The sequence below is a fragment of the Jaculus jaculus genome, chromosome 2 (genome assembly GCF_020740685.1).
Source record: "Jaculus jaculus isolate mJacJac1 chromosome 2, mJacJac1.mat.Y.cur, whole genome shotgun sequence".
NCBI classification, from domain to species: Eukaryota; Metazoa; Chordata; class Mammalia; order Rodentia; family Dipodidae; genus Jaculus; species Jaculus jaculus.
The window spans coordinates 18769569-18785870 of record NC_059103.1 but is presented as its reverse complement, the minus strand read 5'-3'; the positions used below and the strand labels follow the sequence as shown (position 1 = coordinate 18785870).

The window sequence follows — 16302 nt, the reverse complement described above, 5'->3', positions numbered from 1 at the left end:
CTTTTGCCCCGCCCCCTCTCCCTAAGCCAATCAGAGTAGGAGCTGGAACTCTCTGGCTTCCTCCTCTGAACCCGCCTCTTTCTCTTCTGACCAATCCGGGCGGGCCTGCGAGCGGCATGGCCTCCATCAGCTCGGTGACCTGAACCTGAGGGCTGCTCCAGTGTGTTCCCCTCATCCGCGCGGTCCTCGGTTCCCGCCGGCCTGCAGGGCTCGGGCTCTGAGGAGAATGGGTAAGGCCCGTGGCTGGCGAGGGCCGCGGGACGGGAGGAAACTGTTTCGGTCCTCCTGCGTGAGGTGACGCCCGGGGCTTGTTTCACTCGCTGTGTTTCTTTAAGCCAGGGGCTCGCTGTGTAGCCCGGGATAGCCCAGAACTCTCTGTGTCGCCCTGGCTGGCCTGGAACTCTTCACTCTGTAGCCCTGGAGGATCCAGACCCGGGCGGATCACTGTGTAGCCCAGGCTAACTTGCAAATCAATCGGCAGCCCGAGCTGGCCTAGAACTTACTATATCATTCAGGCTGGCTTTGAACATGCTGTATAACCCTGGCTGGCCAGAAACTGGCTATGTAGTTCTGGCTGGCTTTGAACTCACAGTATTCCCCCCTACCTCAGATTCCTGGATGTTGGGATTACAGGCATGAGCCTCCATACCTGGCTGTTTCTGGCAGCCGCCACCACTTACCTGGTTTTTTCCCTTCCTGAAGCTAAGGAGTGTGACTAGAAGAAAATGACTTGGGACACATGTGTCTGGAGTTCGTTTACAGTGGCTAGAGGCCCTGGCGCGCCCATTCTTTCTCTGTCTTCTCTCTCTGCTTACAAATAAATAAATACAAATTTAAAAAAACAAAATCACTCATTTAGCCCCAAATAAAAGGAAGAGAAAACTGATCCCCTCTCTGCCTAAGCTAATTAAGACGTCTGGTTCTTTTTTCATTTATTTTTTTTAATTGAGAATTTTCATATAGGAATATGCTGTAATTTAATCATGTTCCCATCCGGTTGTTTTGTTCCGTCTTGGTCACCCCCCCATCCATTGAGTCCCCTCCTCTTTCAGTGGTCTCATTCTAGCTCAGACCAACCTGAAACTCACTCTGTAACCCAGGCTGGTCTCAAACTCACAGAGATCCTCCTACCTCACCCTCTTGAGAGGATTGTAGGTGTAAGCCACCACACTTGGCTTCTGGTATTTATTTATTTGAGAGTGAGAGAGGGGAGGGAGAGAAAGACATTGAGATAGAGACAAATAGAGAATAAGGACTCCAGGACCCCTAGTCACTGCAAATGAACTAGATACATGTGCTACCTTGTGCATCTGGCTTTACATGGGTACTGGGGAATCAAACTTGGGTTCTTGAACTTTGTAGACAAGTTCCTTAACTGCTGAGCCATCTGTCCAGCCCAACTTTTGGTACTTTGAAAAAATATTTTTAATTTTAATTAATTTATTTATTACAGAGAAAAGGAGGGAGAGAGAGAATGGGCGCACAAGGGCCTCTAGCCACTGGAAACGAATTTCATATGCATGTGCTACCTTGTGCATCTGGCTTACTTGGGTTCTGGGGAGTTGAACCTAGGTTCTTAGGCTTCACAGGCAAGTGCCTTAACTGTCATCTTAACTGCATCTCTTGAGCCCAACTTGTGGTACTTTTGAGCAGTCCCTGTAAGCCTTAAATTTCAGGTATTGTCTTTTGGAATAACTTCTAACATCTTTGAGGCAAACCTTTCCATCAAAAAGTGGGGTGCAATGCCAGTTGAATGCTGAGGCAGAAGTAATACCACCAGTTCGAGACCAGCCTGGGCTACAAAGAGAGTTCCAGGCCAGCCTGTAGTCCATCAAAAGTAACCTACTAATTAAATTTCTTAGCTGGATTGTTGAATATGAACTTTTTTTTTTTTGTTTTATGGTTTTTCAAGGTAGGGTCTCACTTTAGCCCAGGCTGACCTGGAATTCATTATGTAGTCTCAGGGTGGTCTTGAACTCATGGTGATCCTCCTACCTCTGCCTCCCAAGTGCTGGGATTAAAGGGGTGCATCACCACACCTGACTTTTTGAATATGAATTTTTTAGAAACAGTTATTAAACTAGTGATATAGATGGTTTTGCATGTGCAGCTGTAAGCAAATTTACATGTGTGTTTTTTTTGAACGTAGATCCTCCTTTGGCTGTGTGGGACCTTTCCTCATCCTTATTATCATTATGGATGAACCGGTTTTACATTTATCTGGGCTTTGCTCTTGGCATTACCCTTTGGATTTGTGTTCAGATTGTCATGAAGAAGCAGGTAAATAGAGTTTTATTTCTTTCATTAAAAAATTAATTATTTATTTGAGGGAGGGGGGAGAGAGAGAAAACAAAAGAGAGAGAGGGAAAGGTAGAAAGAGAGAATGGGCATGCCACTGCAAATGAACACAAGATGCATGTACACCTGGAGTTATGTGGGTACTGGGGAATTGAACTCAGGTCATTAGGCTTTTAACTGTTGAGCCATCTTTCTAGCCCCCTTTATGTATCTTTAGGGCAGGGTCTTGAAATCTCTTCCCAGACTTCTTGACTTCCTGGGTCTTTTTTTTTTTTTTTTGTTTATTTATTTATTTGAGAGTGACAGACAGAGAGAGAAAGAGGCAAAGAGAGAGTGGGAGAGGAAGAGGGAGAGGGAGGGAGAGAGAGAGAGAGAGAGAGAGAGAGAGAGAGGGAGAGAGAGAGAGAGAGAGGGAGAGAATGGGCACGCCAGGGCCTCCAGCTTCTGCAAATGAACTCCAGATGCCTGCGCCCCTTTGTGTATCTGGCTAACGATTCCTGGGGAATCGAGGCTTGAACCGGGTCCTTAGGGTTCACAGGCAAGCGCTTAACCGCTAAGCCATCTCTCCATCCCATTCCTGTGTCTTAACTTCCTTCCTCCCACCATCTGGGCATGTTTTAGTTGTACACAACACTGGTCAAAGTCTGCTCCTCAACTACTCCTGTAACCTTGGGGAGTCGTCTGTGGTGTTTTAAGTTTCCCTTCTCCCAGACCCATATCTTCTGATTCTCTAGAGCCTTGCTCCACTCTTCAGGAGGAAGTATTTCTATGCAAATTCTAGAGAAATCTGCTATACAATAGGGGCAGAGATAGGATCCCTGGAGCTTCCTGGTTAGCTAGACTAACTGAAAAACAGTGAGCTCCAGTTTTATTCAGAGACTTGATTTCAGGGAAATAAGGTAGAAGAGTGATAGAGGAAGACATCTGACAAATTCCTTTGTCCTCTGCACCTGTGCACATAGGGCATGTGCATCTGCATACACAAATGCATATGCCATATACTACATACATACATACACACACCAAAATAAAATAAAAAGAACTCATTGAAAGCAACACGTTAATATTTGAGGAGTACAACCAGAGAGATTAAGAGAAAGTGGGTGAGAGTCTTTATACCTGCCGAAGTGAGGGCAAGATGGAGACTTGATATATTTTGTATGATGGTTTATCTTCAAGGCCAACAACTTCCAGGAGAAACATCTTCCAGGCACAACTCAGGAATTGATGGCAAATGGCCATCTCTCACTTCAGAAGAAACAGATCTTTGTATCTGGGGTGAAGATTTTCTTTGGCTCCCAGACTGGCACTGCAAAGGTAAGGACTTTGTACAATGTGTTTCCTTTGGGTGCCTGACAGTTTGAGAAAATCCCTGAAACATGTCCTTTAGCAATGAATTATGTTGGGCTTCTAATCATCTTCAGTGCCCTTTCTTCCTTTTCTCCCCACTATTCCTCTTGAGGTGTTGAGTGTCCAGCTCTAGCTGACGCTTGGTGATGGGTGATCCTGGTCATGAGAGAATATTTGAAGCTTGCTTCTGCCTTGGCAGGATAACATTCTGATGCCTGTGGACAGTGAAAGCAAGGGGCAGTGATCACATGTAGTCTGGACCCTTACTTTGGCAGGGTCACACACCCATTTAATGAAATGGGGTTTGATTTCTCCTTTACAAGTACTAACCAGGCCTGACCCTGCTTAGCTTCTAAGATCAGATGAGATTGGGCATGTTCCAGTGGTATGGCCGTAGACTATGTCTTACCTTTCTGTTTGCCATTCTTTTTATAAGTTCTCTTTCTGGATGCTTAGTCCAATTGGACTGAGCAGCTGGGACATCAGAGGTCAGTGTGGATTTAGTCCTGTATGCACCTTTCTGTGATTAAATGACACCTCTCTATACTGAATCTTTAGACAATAGTGAGAGTGAAGTTACTGAAACTGTTTAGGTGGGAGGGCATTAGACGGAAAAAATGGTGGCAGTGAGAATACTGCATTCATGATGATAAATCCTGAGGGCAAAGTCAATGGAGAAGTGTATCATGAGGAACGCATATTTCCTTGCTAGCAGGAGCAAACCAGGGCTGTTTGACTTACCTGGCTTACTGGAAACTTTATTATTATTTATCATTTATTTTTTGGTTTTTCAAGGTAGGGTCTTACTCTAGTCCAGGCTGACCTGGAATTAACTACATAGTCTCAGGGTGGCCTCGAACTCACAGCGATCCTCCTACTTCTGCCTCCCGAGTGCTGGGATTAAAGGTGTGTGCCACCATGCCCAGCTTGTTTATTTATTTATTTGGTTTGAAAACTTTAAAATAACTTTTTCACCCTCTTCTTAGGGATTTGCAAGGATTCTCGCCAAAGCAGTTACTTCCCTCCACCTGCCTGTGGCCATTATTGATTTGAGAGACTATGACCCAGATGACCATCTGGTGGAAGAGGTTGGTATTCATCTTGTGTTTTCCTTCAGTTAAAACCCAAACTTAATTGACCTCCTGACTTCTGGGATGATAAGAATCTTCACTGCAAATTTAATTTTCTGACTCAGAGATTTCTGTTTGTTGAATTTTCACTGTGATTCAGAATGTGTATGTGTAAAGTATGTGTGGTGTGATGAAGTGATGTGTTTGTAGTAAATGCACATCTGGGTGCAGATTCATGGTCTCTGTGCACATGTGTGTGGAGGCCAGAGGAAAATGTCCTGTTCTTTGAGACAGAGCCTCTCATTCAACCTAGAGCTAGCATTTTCACTCGTGAGCTAGCTCCAGTGTCTCGTCAGTCTCTGCACCCTCCAGAACCTGGGTCACAGGTATGCATGGCCATGCCTAGCTATTTACTTGGCAGCTGGGAAGTAGAACTTGGGCAGTCTCAGGTCCTTATACCAGTGCAACAAGTGCTGTTAATTGCTAAGCCAATCTCTCCAGCCCATTTTTTTCCCATTGTTTATTTAATTTTTTTAATTGACAACTTCCATGATTGTAAATAATATCCCATGGTAATTCCCCCCCCCCCACTTTCCCCTTTGAAACTCTACTCTCTATCATATCTCCTCCCCCTTTCAATCAGTCTCTCTTATTTTGATGTCATGATATTTTCCTCCTATTATGATGGTCTTGTGTAGGTAAGTCAGGCACTGTGAGGTCATGGGTATCCAGGCCATTTTGTGTCTGGAGGGAGCATGGTGTAAGGAGTCCTACCCTTCCTTTGGTCCTTATGTTCTTTCTGCCACTTCTTCCGCAATGGACCCTGAGCCTTGGAAGGTGTGATAGAGATATTGCAGTGCTGAGCACTCCTCTGTCACTTCTCAGCACCCTGGTGCCTTCTGAGTCATCCCAAGGACACTGCCATCTGAAAAGGGAAGGTTCTCTAACCAAAAGTGAGAGTAGTATTAACATATGGCTATGAACATTAAGAGAATTGCTTACTGGGCAGTTTGATGAGCATAGTATACATATTTAGCCAGACAGCAGCAGACATTACACCCCTAGGGATCATGAGTACCCCTTTTGTAGGTTTTCAGTATTAGGGATGTATTCCCTCCTATGGAGCTGGCCTCCAGTCAAATTAGAGGGTGGTTGGTTTCCCCATAACAGACGTGCCACTATTGCATCTATTGGCTCATTTGGCTTGGCTGGCCAAATGTAAGGCTTGCAATGTACACTGTTGAGTATCTTCACTGGTGATTTTTCTCTCTCCCATTGAACTGCATACAGTGTGGCTTTTTCCAGTTTTCTGTCAGCTGGTCTACATGGAGGTGGTTATCAGCTCAATTCTAGCAGGATTTCTCAGTGACCTTGCAGTCCAAGTATGTGGAGTCTTCAGCAGTAGGGTCTTACCATCTATTCGTGGTGAAGCCACCCCTCCTTTTTTTTTTTGAGACAGATTTTCCTTCATAGTCTAGGCTGGCCTAGAACTCACTGTGTATCCCAGGCTGACCTCAACCACTCAGCAATCCTCTTGCTTCAGCCTCTCGAGTGCTGGGATTACAGGTGTCAGCCACCCTGCCCAGCTTTTTTGTGTGTCTTTGTGTTTGCATGTATATGGGCTCACATGTGCAGGTATGGGTGGAAGAATTATAAACACTGTAGTCTCAGGGCTGGCCTTGAACTCATGATGATCCTCCAACATCTCCCTCCCCCACCATGCCTGTCTTACACACTAGCATTTTAAGAAAGGAGTTTCTTAATTTAGGCGACACCTTAAGTAGTCTTTTGATAGCTTATATTTTGAATATGCTGTTGTCTTATTTAGATCACCAGCAAGAATGTCTGTGCCTTACTGGTTGCTACATATACTGATGGCCACCCCACTGAGAATGCAGAGTGCAGAGATTGATATCAGGTCTTCCTTTGTGGCTCCCCACTTTATTTACTGCACAGGGTCTCGTGGTCAAACCCAGACCTCACCAGTTCAGCTAGACTAGCTAGTCAGCTTGTTCTTGAGATCTCCTGTCTCCACCTCCCGTGTGCTGGGGATTATAGGCCTACCCAGCATTTACATGGGTTCTGGGGATCCAAACTCATGCTTATGTGGCAAACTATCTCCAGCCCAGCCTTATATTTTTATTTTTTGAGGCAGGGTCTCACTCTTGTCTAGGCTGACTTAGACCTCACTCTGTAGGCCAGGCTGGTCTTGAACTCACAGCAATCCTCCTACATGCTGGAATTTAAGGTTTGAGTCAATTATACCCTGATCTTGTTTTGTTTTGTTTTTCGAGGCAGAGTTTCACTTTGGCTTAGGAATTAACTATGGAATTTCAGGGTGGCCTTGATCTCATGGTGATCCTCCTACCTCTGCCCCCCGAGTGCTGGGATTAAAGGTGTGTGCTACCACGCCTGGCTTTCTTTTTTGTTTTTGAGGTAGGTTCTCATTCTAGCCTAGGCTGGCCTCAAACTCATGTGATCCTTTTACCTTTGCCTCCTGAGTGCTGAGATTAAAGGCATGTATTACCCCGCCTGGCTCTCTAGCCCCCCCCCCTTTTTTTTTTTTTTTCAAGGTAGGGTTTCACTCTAGCCCAGGCTGACCTGGAATTTACACTGTACTCTCAGGGTGGCCTTGAACTCATGGCAATTCTCTTACCTCTGCCTCCTGAGTACTGGGATTAAAGGCATGCGCCACCACACCCAGCTTCTCTCTAGCCCCCCTTTTTAAAAAAATATTATTTATTTATGAGAGAAAGAAGAAGGGGGAGAGAGAGAAAGGGCATATTAGGGTCTGTAGCCACTGCAAATGGCCTCCAGACACATGCATCGCCTTGTGTATCTGGATTATGTGGGTACTGGGGAATTGAACCTGGGTCCTTAGCCTTTGAAGGCGAGTGCCTTAACTGCTAAGCCATCTCTCCAGCCCTTTAGCTTTATTTTTTATTTTTTTTTTATTTTGAGCAAGAGCAAGAATGGGAGTGCTAAGACCTTCACTTTGCTGCAAATAAACTCCAGGCACATGTGCCCCCTGGTGTGCATAGTCGACATTGTGTGCTTGCATCACTGTGTGTCTGGCTACATGGGACCTGGAGATTTGAATATGAGTTCTTAGGCTTCTCAGGCAAGCACCTTAACTGCTAAACTTGAGACAAGGTTTTTCTATGTAGTTCTGGCTGGCCTGGAACTCACCATATACTCTAGGGTGTCCTTAAACTTTTGGCGATTTTCCTGCCTCTGCCTCCTGAGAGTGCCGGCATTACTAGTATGTGTCCCCATGCCTAATTCAAACACTAGCATTTTAAGAAAGGAGTTTTTTTTTTTTTTTTTAAATAATTTATTTATTTGAGAGAGAGAGAAAGAGAGGAAAGGCAGATAGAGAGAAAGAGAGAATGGGCGTTCCAGGGCCTCCCGGAACTGCAAATGAATTCCAGATGCATGTGCCCCTTGTGCATCTGCCTTATGTGGGTCCTGGGGAATCAAACCAGGTTCCTTTGGTTTTGTAGGCAAATGCCTTAACTGCTAAGCCATTTCCCCAGTTCCCAAGAAAGGAGTTTTTTTCATTCAGGTAAGTGATACCTTGAATATTCTTTTGATAACTTATATATTAAATATGTTGTTGTCTTATTTAGATCACCAGCAAGAATGTCTGTGCCTTCCTGGTTGCTACATATACTGATGGCCGCCCCACTGAGAGTGCAGAGTGGTTCTGCAGGTGGTTAGAAGATGCAGCAAGTGACTTTCGTTTTGGCAAAACTCACCTGAAGGGTTTGAGATACGCAGTGTTTGGCCTGGGAAATTCTGCCTACTCAAGTCACTTCAACAAGGTAGGTGTGTGGTGAGTTGTAGGAATAAACACTTTTCCTTACCTAAAAGACTGATAATAAGCAAGAAAAAATGCTTTCAGGGTGGAGAGATTGTTTAGTGGTTAAGGCATTTGCCTGCAAAGCCAAAGGACCCAGGTTCGATTCCCCAGGACCCATGTAAGCCAGATACACAGGGGCACATGCATTTGGAGTTTGTTTGCAGTGGCTAGAGGCCCTGGTGTGCCTATTCTCTCTCTATTTGTCTCTCTCCTCTTTCTCTCTGCTTGCAAATAAATAAATAAATGAAGAAAGTGCTTTTATACAGGTGATGAAATTATTCCACAAACTGCTGTGTAATAATTATATAATTCTTGTCTTAATGTGTTTTGTTTGTGGTACCAGGAATGGTACTTGGGGCTGTACACTTGCTGGGCAAGTGCTGTACTGCTGAGTTATGCCTCAGCACCTCACTGGATTCTAGACATGTGCTCTACTATTGAGTTATATCCCAAGAACCTCACTGGAGGATTCTAGGCAGTGGATTTACTGCTAAGCCACACCTTCAGCCCCTTACTGGTGAATTCTAGGCAAGATGCTTTACTTTTGAGCTAGACTCTCAGTCTTTTTCCTTTTTAAAATTTATTTATTTGAGAAAGTTGAGGAGGGGGAGAGAAAGAAAGAAAGAGCCTCACTGCAAATGAATTCCAGATGTATGTACCACCATGTACATCTGGCTTACATGGGTTCTGCAGAGTTGAGCCTGGGTCCTCAGGCTCTGCAGGCAAGTGCCTTAACTGCTAAGCCATCTCTCCAGTCCCTTTTTACTTTTTATTTTGAGACAAGGGCCCACTAGGCTGCCCAGTCAGATCTTCAATCTGTAATTCTCTCTTTTTTCCTTTTTTAAGTTTTATTATTTTTGTTCGTGTGTGTGTGTGTGTGTGTGTGTGTGTGTGTGTGAGAGAGAGAGAGAGAGAGAGAGAGAGAATGAGAATAGGCACGCCAGGGCCTCCAGCCACTGCAAATGAACACCAGACACATGTGCCACCTTGTGCATCTGGCTTACATGAGTCCTGGGGAATCAGTCCTGAGTCCTTTGATTTTGCAGGCAAGTGCCTTAACTGTTATGCCATCCCTCCAGCTTTGAATCTGTAATTCTTCTGTGTGAGAAGCTGCGAAGACAAGCCTGTACTGCCAGGCCCTACTCAAAACTTGAGGGTTTGACGCTGTCTGTATGCTGAGCCGATGTGCCTTCCTTGGCAATAGCTCCTGATGAGAGCCCCTGATTCACTTGGGTTTCTGCAGAGCATTCTGAAAACCTGATTCATTGGATTGTTGATTACTGTTTTGCTTATCTGTCTTTGTCTCTTAGGTGGGGACAAATGTAGATAAGTGGCTCTGGATGCTCGGTGCTCACCGAGTGCTGACTCGAGGGGAGGGTGACTGCAATGTGGTTCAGAGCAAACACGGCAGCATCGAAGCTGATTTCCGAGCTTGGAAGACCAAGTTCATCTCCCAGCTGCAGGCCCTGTGCAAAGGAGAGAAGAAGAAGTCCTGTGGGGGCAAGTGCAAGAAAGGGAAGTGCGAGTCCAAGCCACGAGGCTCAGGGGAGACACAGCCGGCATCTGGGGCGCAAGGTGAATCCCATCACAGAGAAGCTGAGGTACGTACCTGTGTGTTTGCTCCTCACTGTGTGTGTCCCAGTGTGTGGAGATACCCAGCCAGATACTGTGCCCCAAACCACTACTTCATTGGCCTCTGGTCCGTGGATCTGAAACTCATGTCCTGAGGTTCAGAGGGAGGCCAATTTGGGGTTGCTCCGTGTTGTACTCAGTGTTCCTTCATGTCACCTCCATCTCCTCTTCCTGCTCCCCTCCTCATACTCTTCTTCCTCTTTTTCCTACCCCTCCTGCTTCTTCTTCTCTTCTTTTCCTCCTCCCTCCCCTCCCTCCTATTCTCATTCCTATTTTCTTTTTTTTTGAGGTGGTATCTCCCTCTAGCTCAGGCTGACCTGGAATTCACTATGTAGTCTCAGGGCAGCCTCAAACTCAAACTCAGTGATCCTACTACCTCTGCCACTTGAGTGCTGGGATTAAAGGCATGCACCACCACACCTGGACCATTTTCTTTTTCCTTTAAATGAATTTATTTGTGTGCTGTGTGTGTGTGTATGTGTGTGTGTGGCTTTACATGGGTACTGGGGAATTAAACCTGAGCTGGCAGGTTTTACATGCAAGTTACTTTAACTCCTGAGTCATCTCCCCAGGCCCCTTTCCATTTTCTTGATGGTGTCTTCATAGCTCAGACTAGCTGAGAATTCATTGTATAGTGTAGAGCTCAAGCTGGCTTCAGATTTACTCTTCTCCCACCTCAGCCTCTTGTGTGTTGGGACTATAGTTGTGTGATGCCATGCACACTTTGACTCTTCTTAAATTGCTGAAATGGAGGCATAAAGGAATGAAATGTGTCCTAGACTGAGCATATACCTTCTTGTCTCCCAGGTCACATTCCTCCTGACCTAGCTAACGCTGTTACTCACTCCAGCTGGAGGCTGCCAGTCACTGGAGATTCATCTTAGCCTCTAAACATTTCTCTTTCATCTTTCTTCAGATATTCCAGTTCTTTTGGAATGTCTTCACTACTGCTGTCTGGCCACCTGGTCACATGTCATTCTCGTTACTTCTGCCTCATCATTAGTCCTGTTGCACAAATGTCTGTGTGAATGATGGATGCAGCATATTGGCCTGACAGTTTCTTGGCGTTCACCTTTATCAACCATTTTTTAATGCATTTAAAAATTAGTTTGTTTATTTGAAAGAGAGGCAGAGAGAGAAAGAGAGAGAGAGGGAGGGAGGAAGGGAGAGGGAGAGGGGAAGAGACAGAGAGAATGGGTGCAACAGGGCCTTTAGCCAGATGAATGCACCACCTTGTGCATCTGGCTTACGTAGGTCCTAGGGAATCAAAATTGGGTCCTTTGGCTTTGTAGGCAAGCACCTTACCTGCTGAGCCATCTCTCTAGCTGTTCAGCACAACCATTTTTGTCAGGAATCTTGGGGACCTTACCTCCTTCCATGGTTGGCTCTGAAATTCAAGACTTTACTCTCACATCACTCTGGGGCCACTACTTTAAAATTTCATGTATTTTTATTTTTTTGGAGGGCTAGGCATAGACCTTTTGAAGGACTTGTACATGGTAGGCTAACATCCTACTACTGAGCCATACCCTTAGCCCCTAAATTCTTTGTCCCCTTTGATCTCATACTGTTTTTATTAGATAAGGAAAGTTTCTTACTTTAGTTCCTAAAGGCAGAGTAGGCTTTTATTATTAACTAAAAATTTTAAAGATTTATTTTTATTTATTTGAGACAGAGAGAGAATGAGAATGGGTGCACTAGGGCCTCTAGCCACTACAAACAAACTCCAGAGGCATGCATCACCATGTGCATCTGGCTTATGTGGGCCCTGGAGAATTGAACCTGTGTCCTTAAGCTTTACAGCCATGCACTTTAACTGCTAAGTCTTCTGTCCAGCGCCCCCACACTTTTTTTTTTCCAATCCCCCTTTTTTTGATACAGAGTTTATTTATGTAACCCAGGCTGGCCTGGAACCCAACATGGAGCCTGTGCTGGTCTTAAACACACCATCTTCTTGCTTTTCCTGTGTGCCCAGATTATATTATGTACATCATATCCAGGTAGAATATTTTTTGTTTTTTTGCAGTACTTGGGCTTGAGTTTACCACTGAGCTACACCTGTAGCACTAGACCATGTTTTATTTATATTTTTTGGGACATGTTCTCATGTCCCCCATGCTATCCGCAAATTTCATTATGTAGCAGAGGGTGATCTTAAACTCTTTTTTTTTTTTGTTTTCTTGGTTTTTCAAGGTAGGGTCTCTCTCACTCTAGCTCAGGCTGACCTGGAATTCTCTATGTAATATCAGGGTGGCCTCAAACTCACAGTGGTCCTCCTACTTCTGCCTCCTGAGTGCTGGGATTAAAGGCGTGCGCCACCACGCCCGGCTAACCTTTTTTTTTTTTTTTTTTCAAGGTAGGGTCTCACTGTAGCCCAGGCTGACCTGGAATTCACTATGTAGTTTCAGGGTGGCCTTGAACTCACAGTGATCCTCCTACCTCTGCCTCCTGAATGCTGGGATTAAAGGCGTGCACCACCACTCCCAGCGACCCTAAACTCTTGATTCTCTTGCTTCCTCCTTCTCCTCCTGAGTGCTGGGATTACAGGTGTGTAACCCATAGTTATAGGGTCTAAGTTGTCCAGGCTGGCGTTGAACTCTGTAGTTCCAGCTGGCTTGAACTTGAAATCCTCCTGTCTCAGCCTTCTTTGTAAGAGTTTTATAGGTCTGTGCCACTAAGCCTTGTCCTTTTTCTTCTCTTTTCTTTTCTTTTTTTTTTTGTTACAGTATTGCCATATACCTTGCCTGGCCTAACACTATGTAGCTCTGACTGGCTGTGAACTTAAGATTCTGTGCCTCCTGTCCTCTCAGATGCCACCACATCTGGTCAGAGTAATCCTAAGAAGCCAGAATCAACAGCCTTTAGTAGTTTTCATTCACCTATTAGATAGCAGCCTCTTTTCTGCTTCCTGCCTCCTGTGAGCACTGGATCCCACCCTTGACTTTCTCCACCTTCTTCTTGCTGTGGTGTTTCTTCCCAGCATCTCCTTGGTGCTGGAATTAGTTGTTGAATGACAAGTGAGTTTGAACAGTCATCTGCTTTCCTATTACTCTGGCTCAGGCCAGTATCTTTTCTTCTCTGGCTCACTGTGGTAAGTTGTTTGCAGTTACTCCTGTCCGCAGCCTGTCTCCCTTCAATTATCCTGCATATTTCCAGTGGAGTGAGTTACCCAGTGCTGGCTACATTCTTCTCTATATAGGCCACTCTAGGCCGGGCGTGGTGGCGCATGCCTTTAAGCCCAGCGCTCAGGAGGCAGAGGTAGGAGGATCTCGCCGTGAGTTCGAGGCCATCCCAAGACTCCATAGTGAGTTCCAGGTCAGCTTGGACTAGAGTGAAACTCTACTTCGAAAAAACCAAAACACAAATGAGAAATAATAGACCACTCTAGAAGCCTCCAAAGTTCTTCTTCCAGGACATATAATAAAATCCTATGTCTGTCCTCCATCTCCCTCCTGTGATGTGTATTTTTTTTTTTTTTTTTTCTTTTTAGGTAGGGTCTCACTCTAGCCCAGGCTGACCTGGAATTCACTATGTAGTTTCAGGGTGGCCTTGAATTTACAGTGATCCTCCTGCCTCTGCCTCCCGAGTGCTGGGATTAAGGGCGTGCACCACCACAGCTTGTTGTGTACTTTCATTCTTTATCTACTGCTGGTTTCTCAGTGGTTTATAGCTGCTGCAGTGACTTCTCCCACCTGCTTATCATTGTTCACTTCTCTAAACATTTGCTCAGTTTTCCCCTCCTTGAGGCAGCCAAGCCTAGATTCTGAGCTAACTATGTGACTCCCCTTTGAGGTCCTAGAGCCTTCAGTGGGAGCATGGTCATTGTGTGGGATATGTGTCTGTCTGTCCTTGAATCCTTCAGTGAGAACACAAGGTCTACAAGATCTGCTTCCATGTGTTCCTAAACCCTGCAGTAGAAGCTTGAACACTCCATAGGATATATGTCTGTCTGTTACTTTTACTGCATTGGAATATTTCTGGGGATTAAAGGAGTATGTCACATTAATTTTCTTGCCCTAGTGGCTATCATGAATTACATTTAACGTTTATTGAAGAGATCTTTTAAGCTTTCCAAAGGTCAAGGAGCCAATGTAATGGTTAGATTTTATGAGAAAATGTAGTGGGGTCCTTTCAGAGGCAGTAAATTCATTTTGGCCAGAAATGATAAGGTGCTAAGCAGAAGTTATGGGGAGAGCCAGCAAAGTAGCTTGTGGGCCAGATACAGCTTACTGTCTTAAAAACAAAAACACCACAGTCTTGCCTCTTCATTGTGTACTGGCATAGCTGCTTCTGTGTTAAGATTCACAGCGATCATATATCCTGCAAACCCAGAAATAGTTACTCTTGGCCCTTTGCAGAACAAAAAGTGAACCCACCATGATTTAGATGGGAGACCAGACAAGGTCTGATGGGCAGGATACAAATTAGAACTAAGGAAGCAGGAGCATAAGCCCATGGGCAGTACTGATTTTTTTTTTTAAGCGAGTGTATGCATGCATTCCTTCCTATGTATGGAACTGCATTTGCATACATGTGGTATGGCCAGAGGACAACTTTGGGTGTTGTTCCTCTGTTGCCATTCACCTCTTTTTGAGACGGGGTCCCTCATTGGTTTGGAGCTCTCCAATTAGGCTAGATTGGTTGGACAGTGGGCCCCAGAAATTCTCCTATCTTTACCTCCTTAGTACTGGGGTTACAAGTGTATGCACATGCTACCATGCCTGGCATTCTGATGTGGTTTCTGGGGGTTGAACTGTGGTTCTTATGCTTGTGACTCAAGCTCTTTACCAACTGAGCCATTCCATCCTGACAGTGCTGACAATTATTGTGATTCTAGGAAATTCACATCATTAAGGGAGCCTAGTGGTTCTGGTACTTACAGATACTGTGGTAGACAATAGACTGACTAGAAGAATTCAAACTGATGACTGTCAGGAAGTATGTTTCAGGTAGCATCTCACCTTTTATCTTAGGAGTTTGTGTCTAAACTGGGAGGCAAGGGAGGAACTCCTGGGAGACTTACGAATCTGTGTGTCATCCTTGTGCAGGAGTCATGCTAATCTTCTCTGTATTGTTCCAATTTTAGTATATGTGCTGCTGAGGTGAGCACACTGGGAGACTACATTCTGTTGAAAGTGTCCTAAGTTGAAGATCACCTCCCTGGCACCTAGCTTTAGAGACAGTTTATAGCCACATGTTACTTGACCTCAGGATATGGTCATTTTTTAGAAATTCCCTTTCTAGGGCCAGAGAGATGGCTTAGGGGTTAAGATGCTTGCCTGTGAAGCCTAAGGACGCAGGTTTGATTCCCCAGTACCCACATAAACCAGATGCACAAGGTAACACATGCATCTGGAGTCCATTTTCAGTAGCTGGAGGCCCTAACCCACCCATTCTCTCTTTCTCTCTTTGTCTATATATGTATCTGACTCTCTCTCTCTCTCTCAAATACATAAATAAATTTTTAAAGAAAAAATTCCTTTTCTAGACTGGCATGGTGACACACGCCTTTAATCCCAGCACTTGGGAGGCAGAGGTAGGAGGATTACCATGAGTTCAAGGCCAGCCTGAGACTACATAGTGAATTCCAGGTCAGCCTGGGCTAGAGTGAGACCCTACCTTGAAAATTAAAAAAAAAAAAAAAAATCCTTTTTTTAGGTGGAATATAGAGTGTCTTCCTATAAGCTCACAGGGCTGCAGCGTCACAGGAGTCTCTTGGGATCACTGTCCATTGCATTGTTGGGTAACATGCTTTGTCATCTAGAAGCAAAGTAGACTCTCACATTAATGACATGGCAGTGAGTGCTGCAACTCCACATCTGTAGTGCCAAGTTTGGTTTCAAATAGCAGGTGGCAGTCTATCATAGTGTGACCTGGGACAGTACAAGGAGGGATCTGGCAGAGGCACTGTCTTATTTTGTGTTGGGTGCTTGCTTTGTGTCATCTGACTACATGATATCTCTCTGCTATGCACTGGGATATCTTGGTTAGTACATGAAAGTTAACAACCTCTTGTTTCTTACTTTATTTATTTATTTGTGGTTCTTTGAGACAGGATCTCAGGTAGCACAGGCTGGTCTCAGATTCACT

The 16302-nt window shown here is 44.9% G+C and overlaps 1 protein-coding gene and 1 non-coding gene across 2 annotated transcripts in view; one reads left to right on the top strand and one right to left on the bottom strand.

Annotated features, from left to right (window-relative positions):
• The first annotated feature begins 108 nt into the window (after positions 1-108).
• The window catches only part of LOC101618217 (S-adenosyl-L-methionine-dependent tRNA 4-demethylwyosine synthase TYW1), a 156685-nt gene continuing 140491 nt past the window's right edge, over positions 109-16302 (top strand). The window contains exons 1-6 of the mRNA XM_045144060.1: positions 109-230; positions 2150-2280; positions 3478-3615; positions 4635-4736; positions 8348-8542; positions 9891-10181. Coding sequence (XP_044999995.1) covers positions 227-230; positions 2150-2280; positions 3478-3615; positions 4635-4736; positions 8348-8542; positions 9891-10181 — 861 coding nt within the window. The 5' untranslated portion in view covers positions 109-226. The remainder of the gene's footprint in view (positions 231-2149; positions 2281-3477; positions 3616-4634; positions 4737-8347; positions 8543-9890; positions 10182-16302) is intronic.
• On the bottom strand, positions 15216-15322 carry LOC123459001. The gene has a single exon (XR_006635933.1). It is a non-coding gene; the product is annotated as a U6 spliceosomal RNA (small nuclear RNA).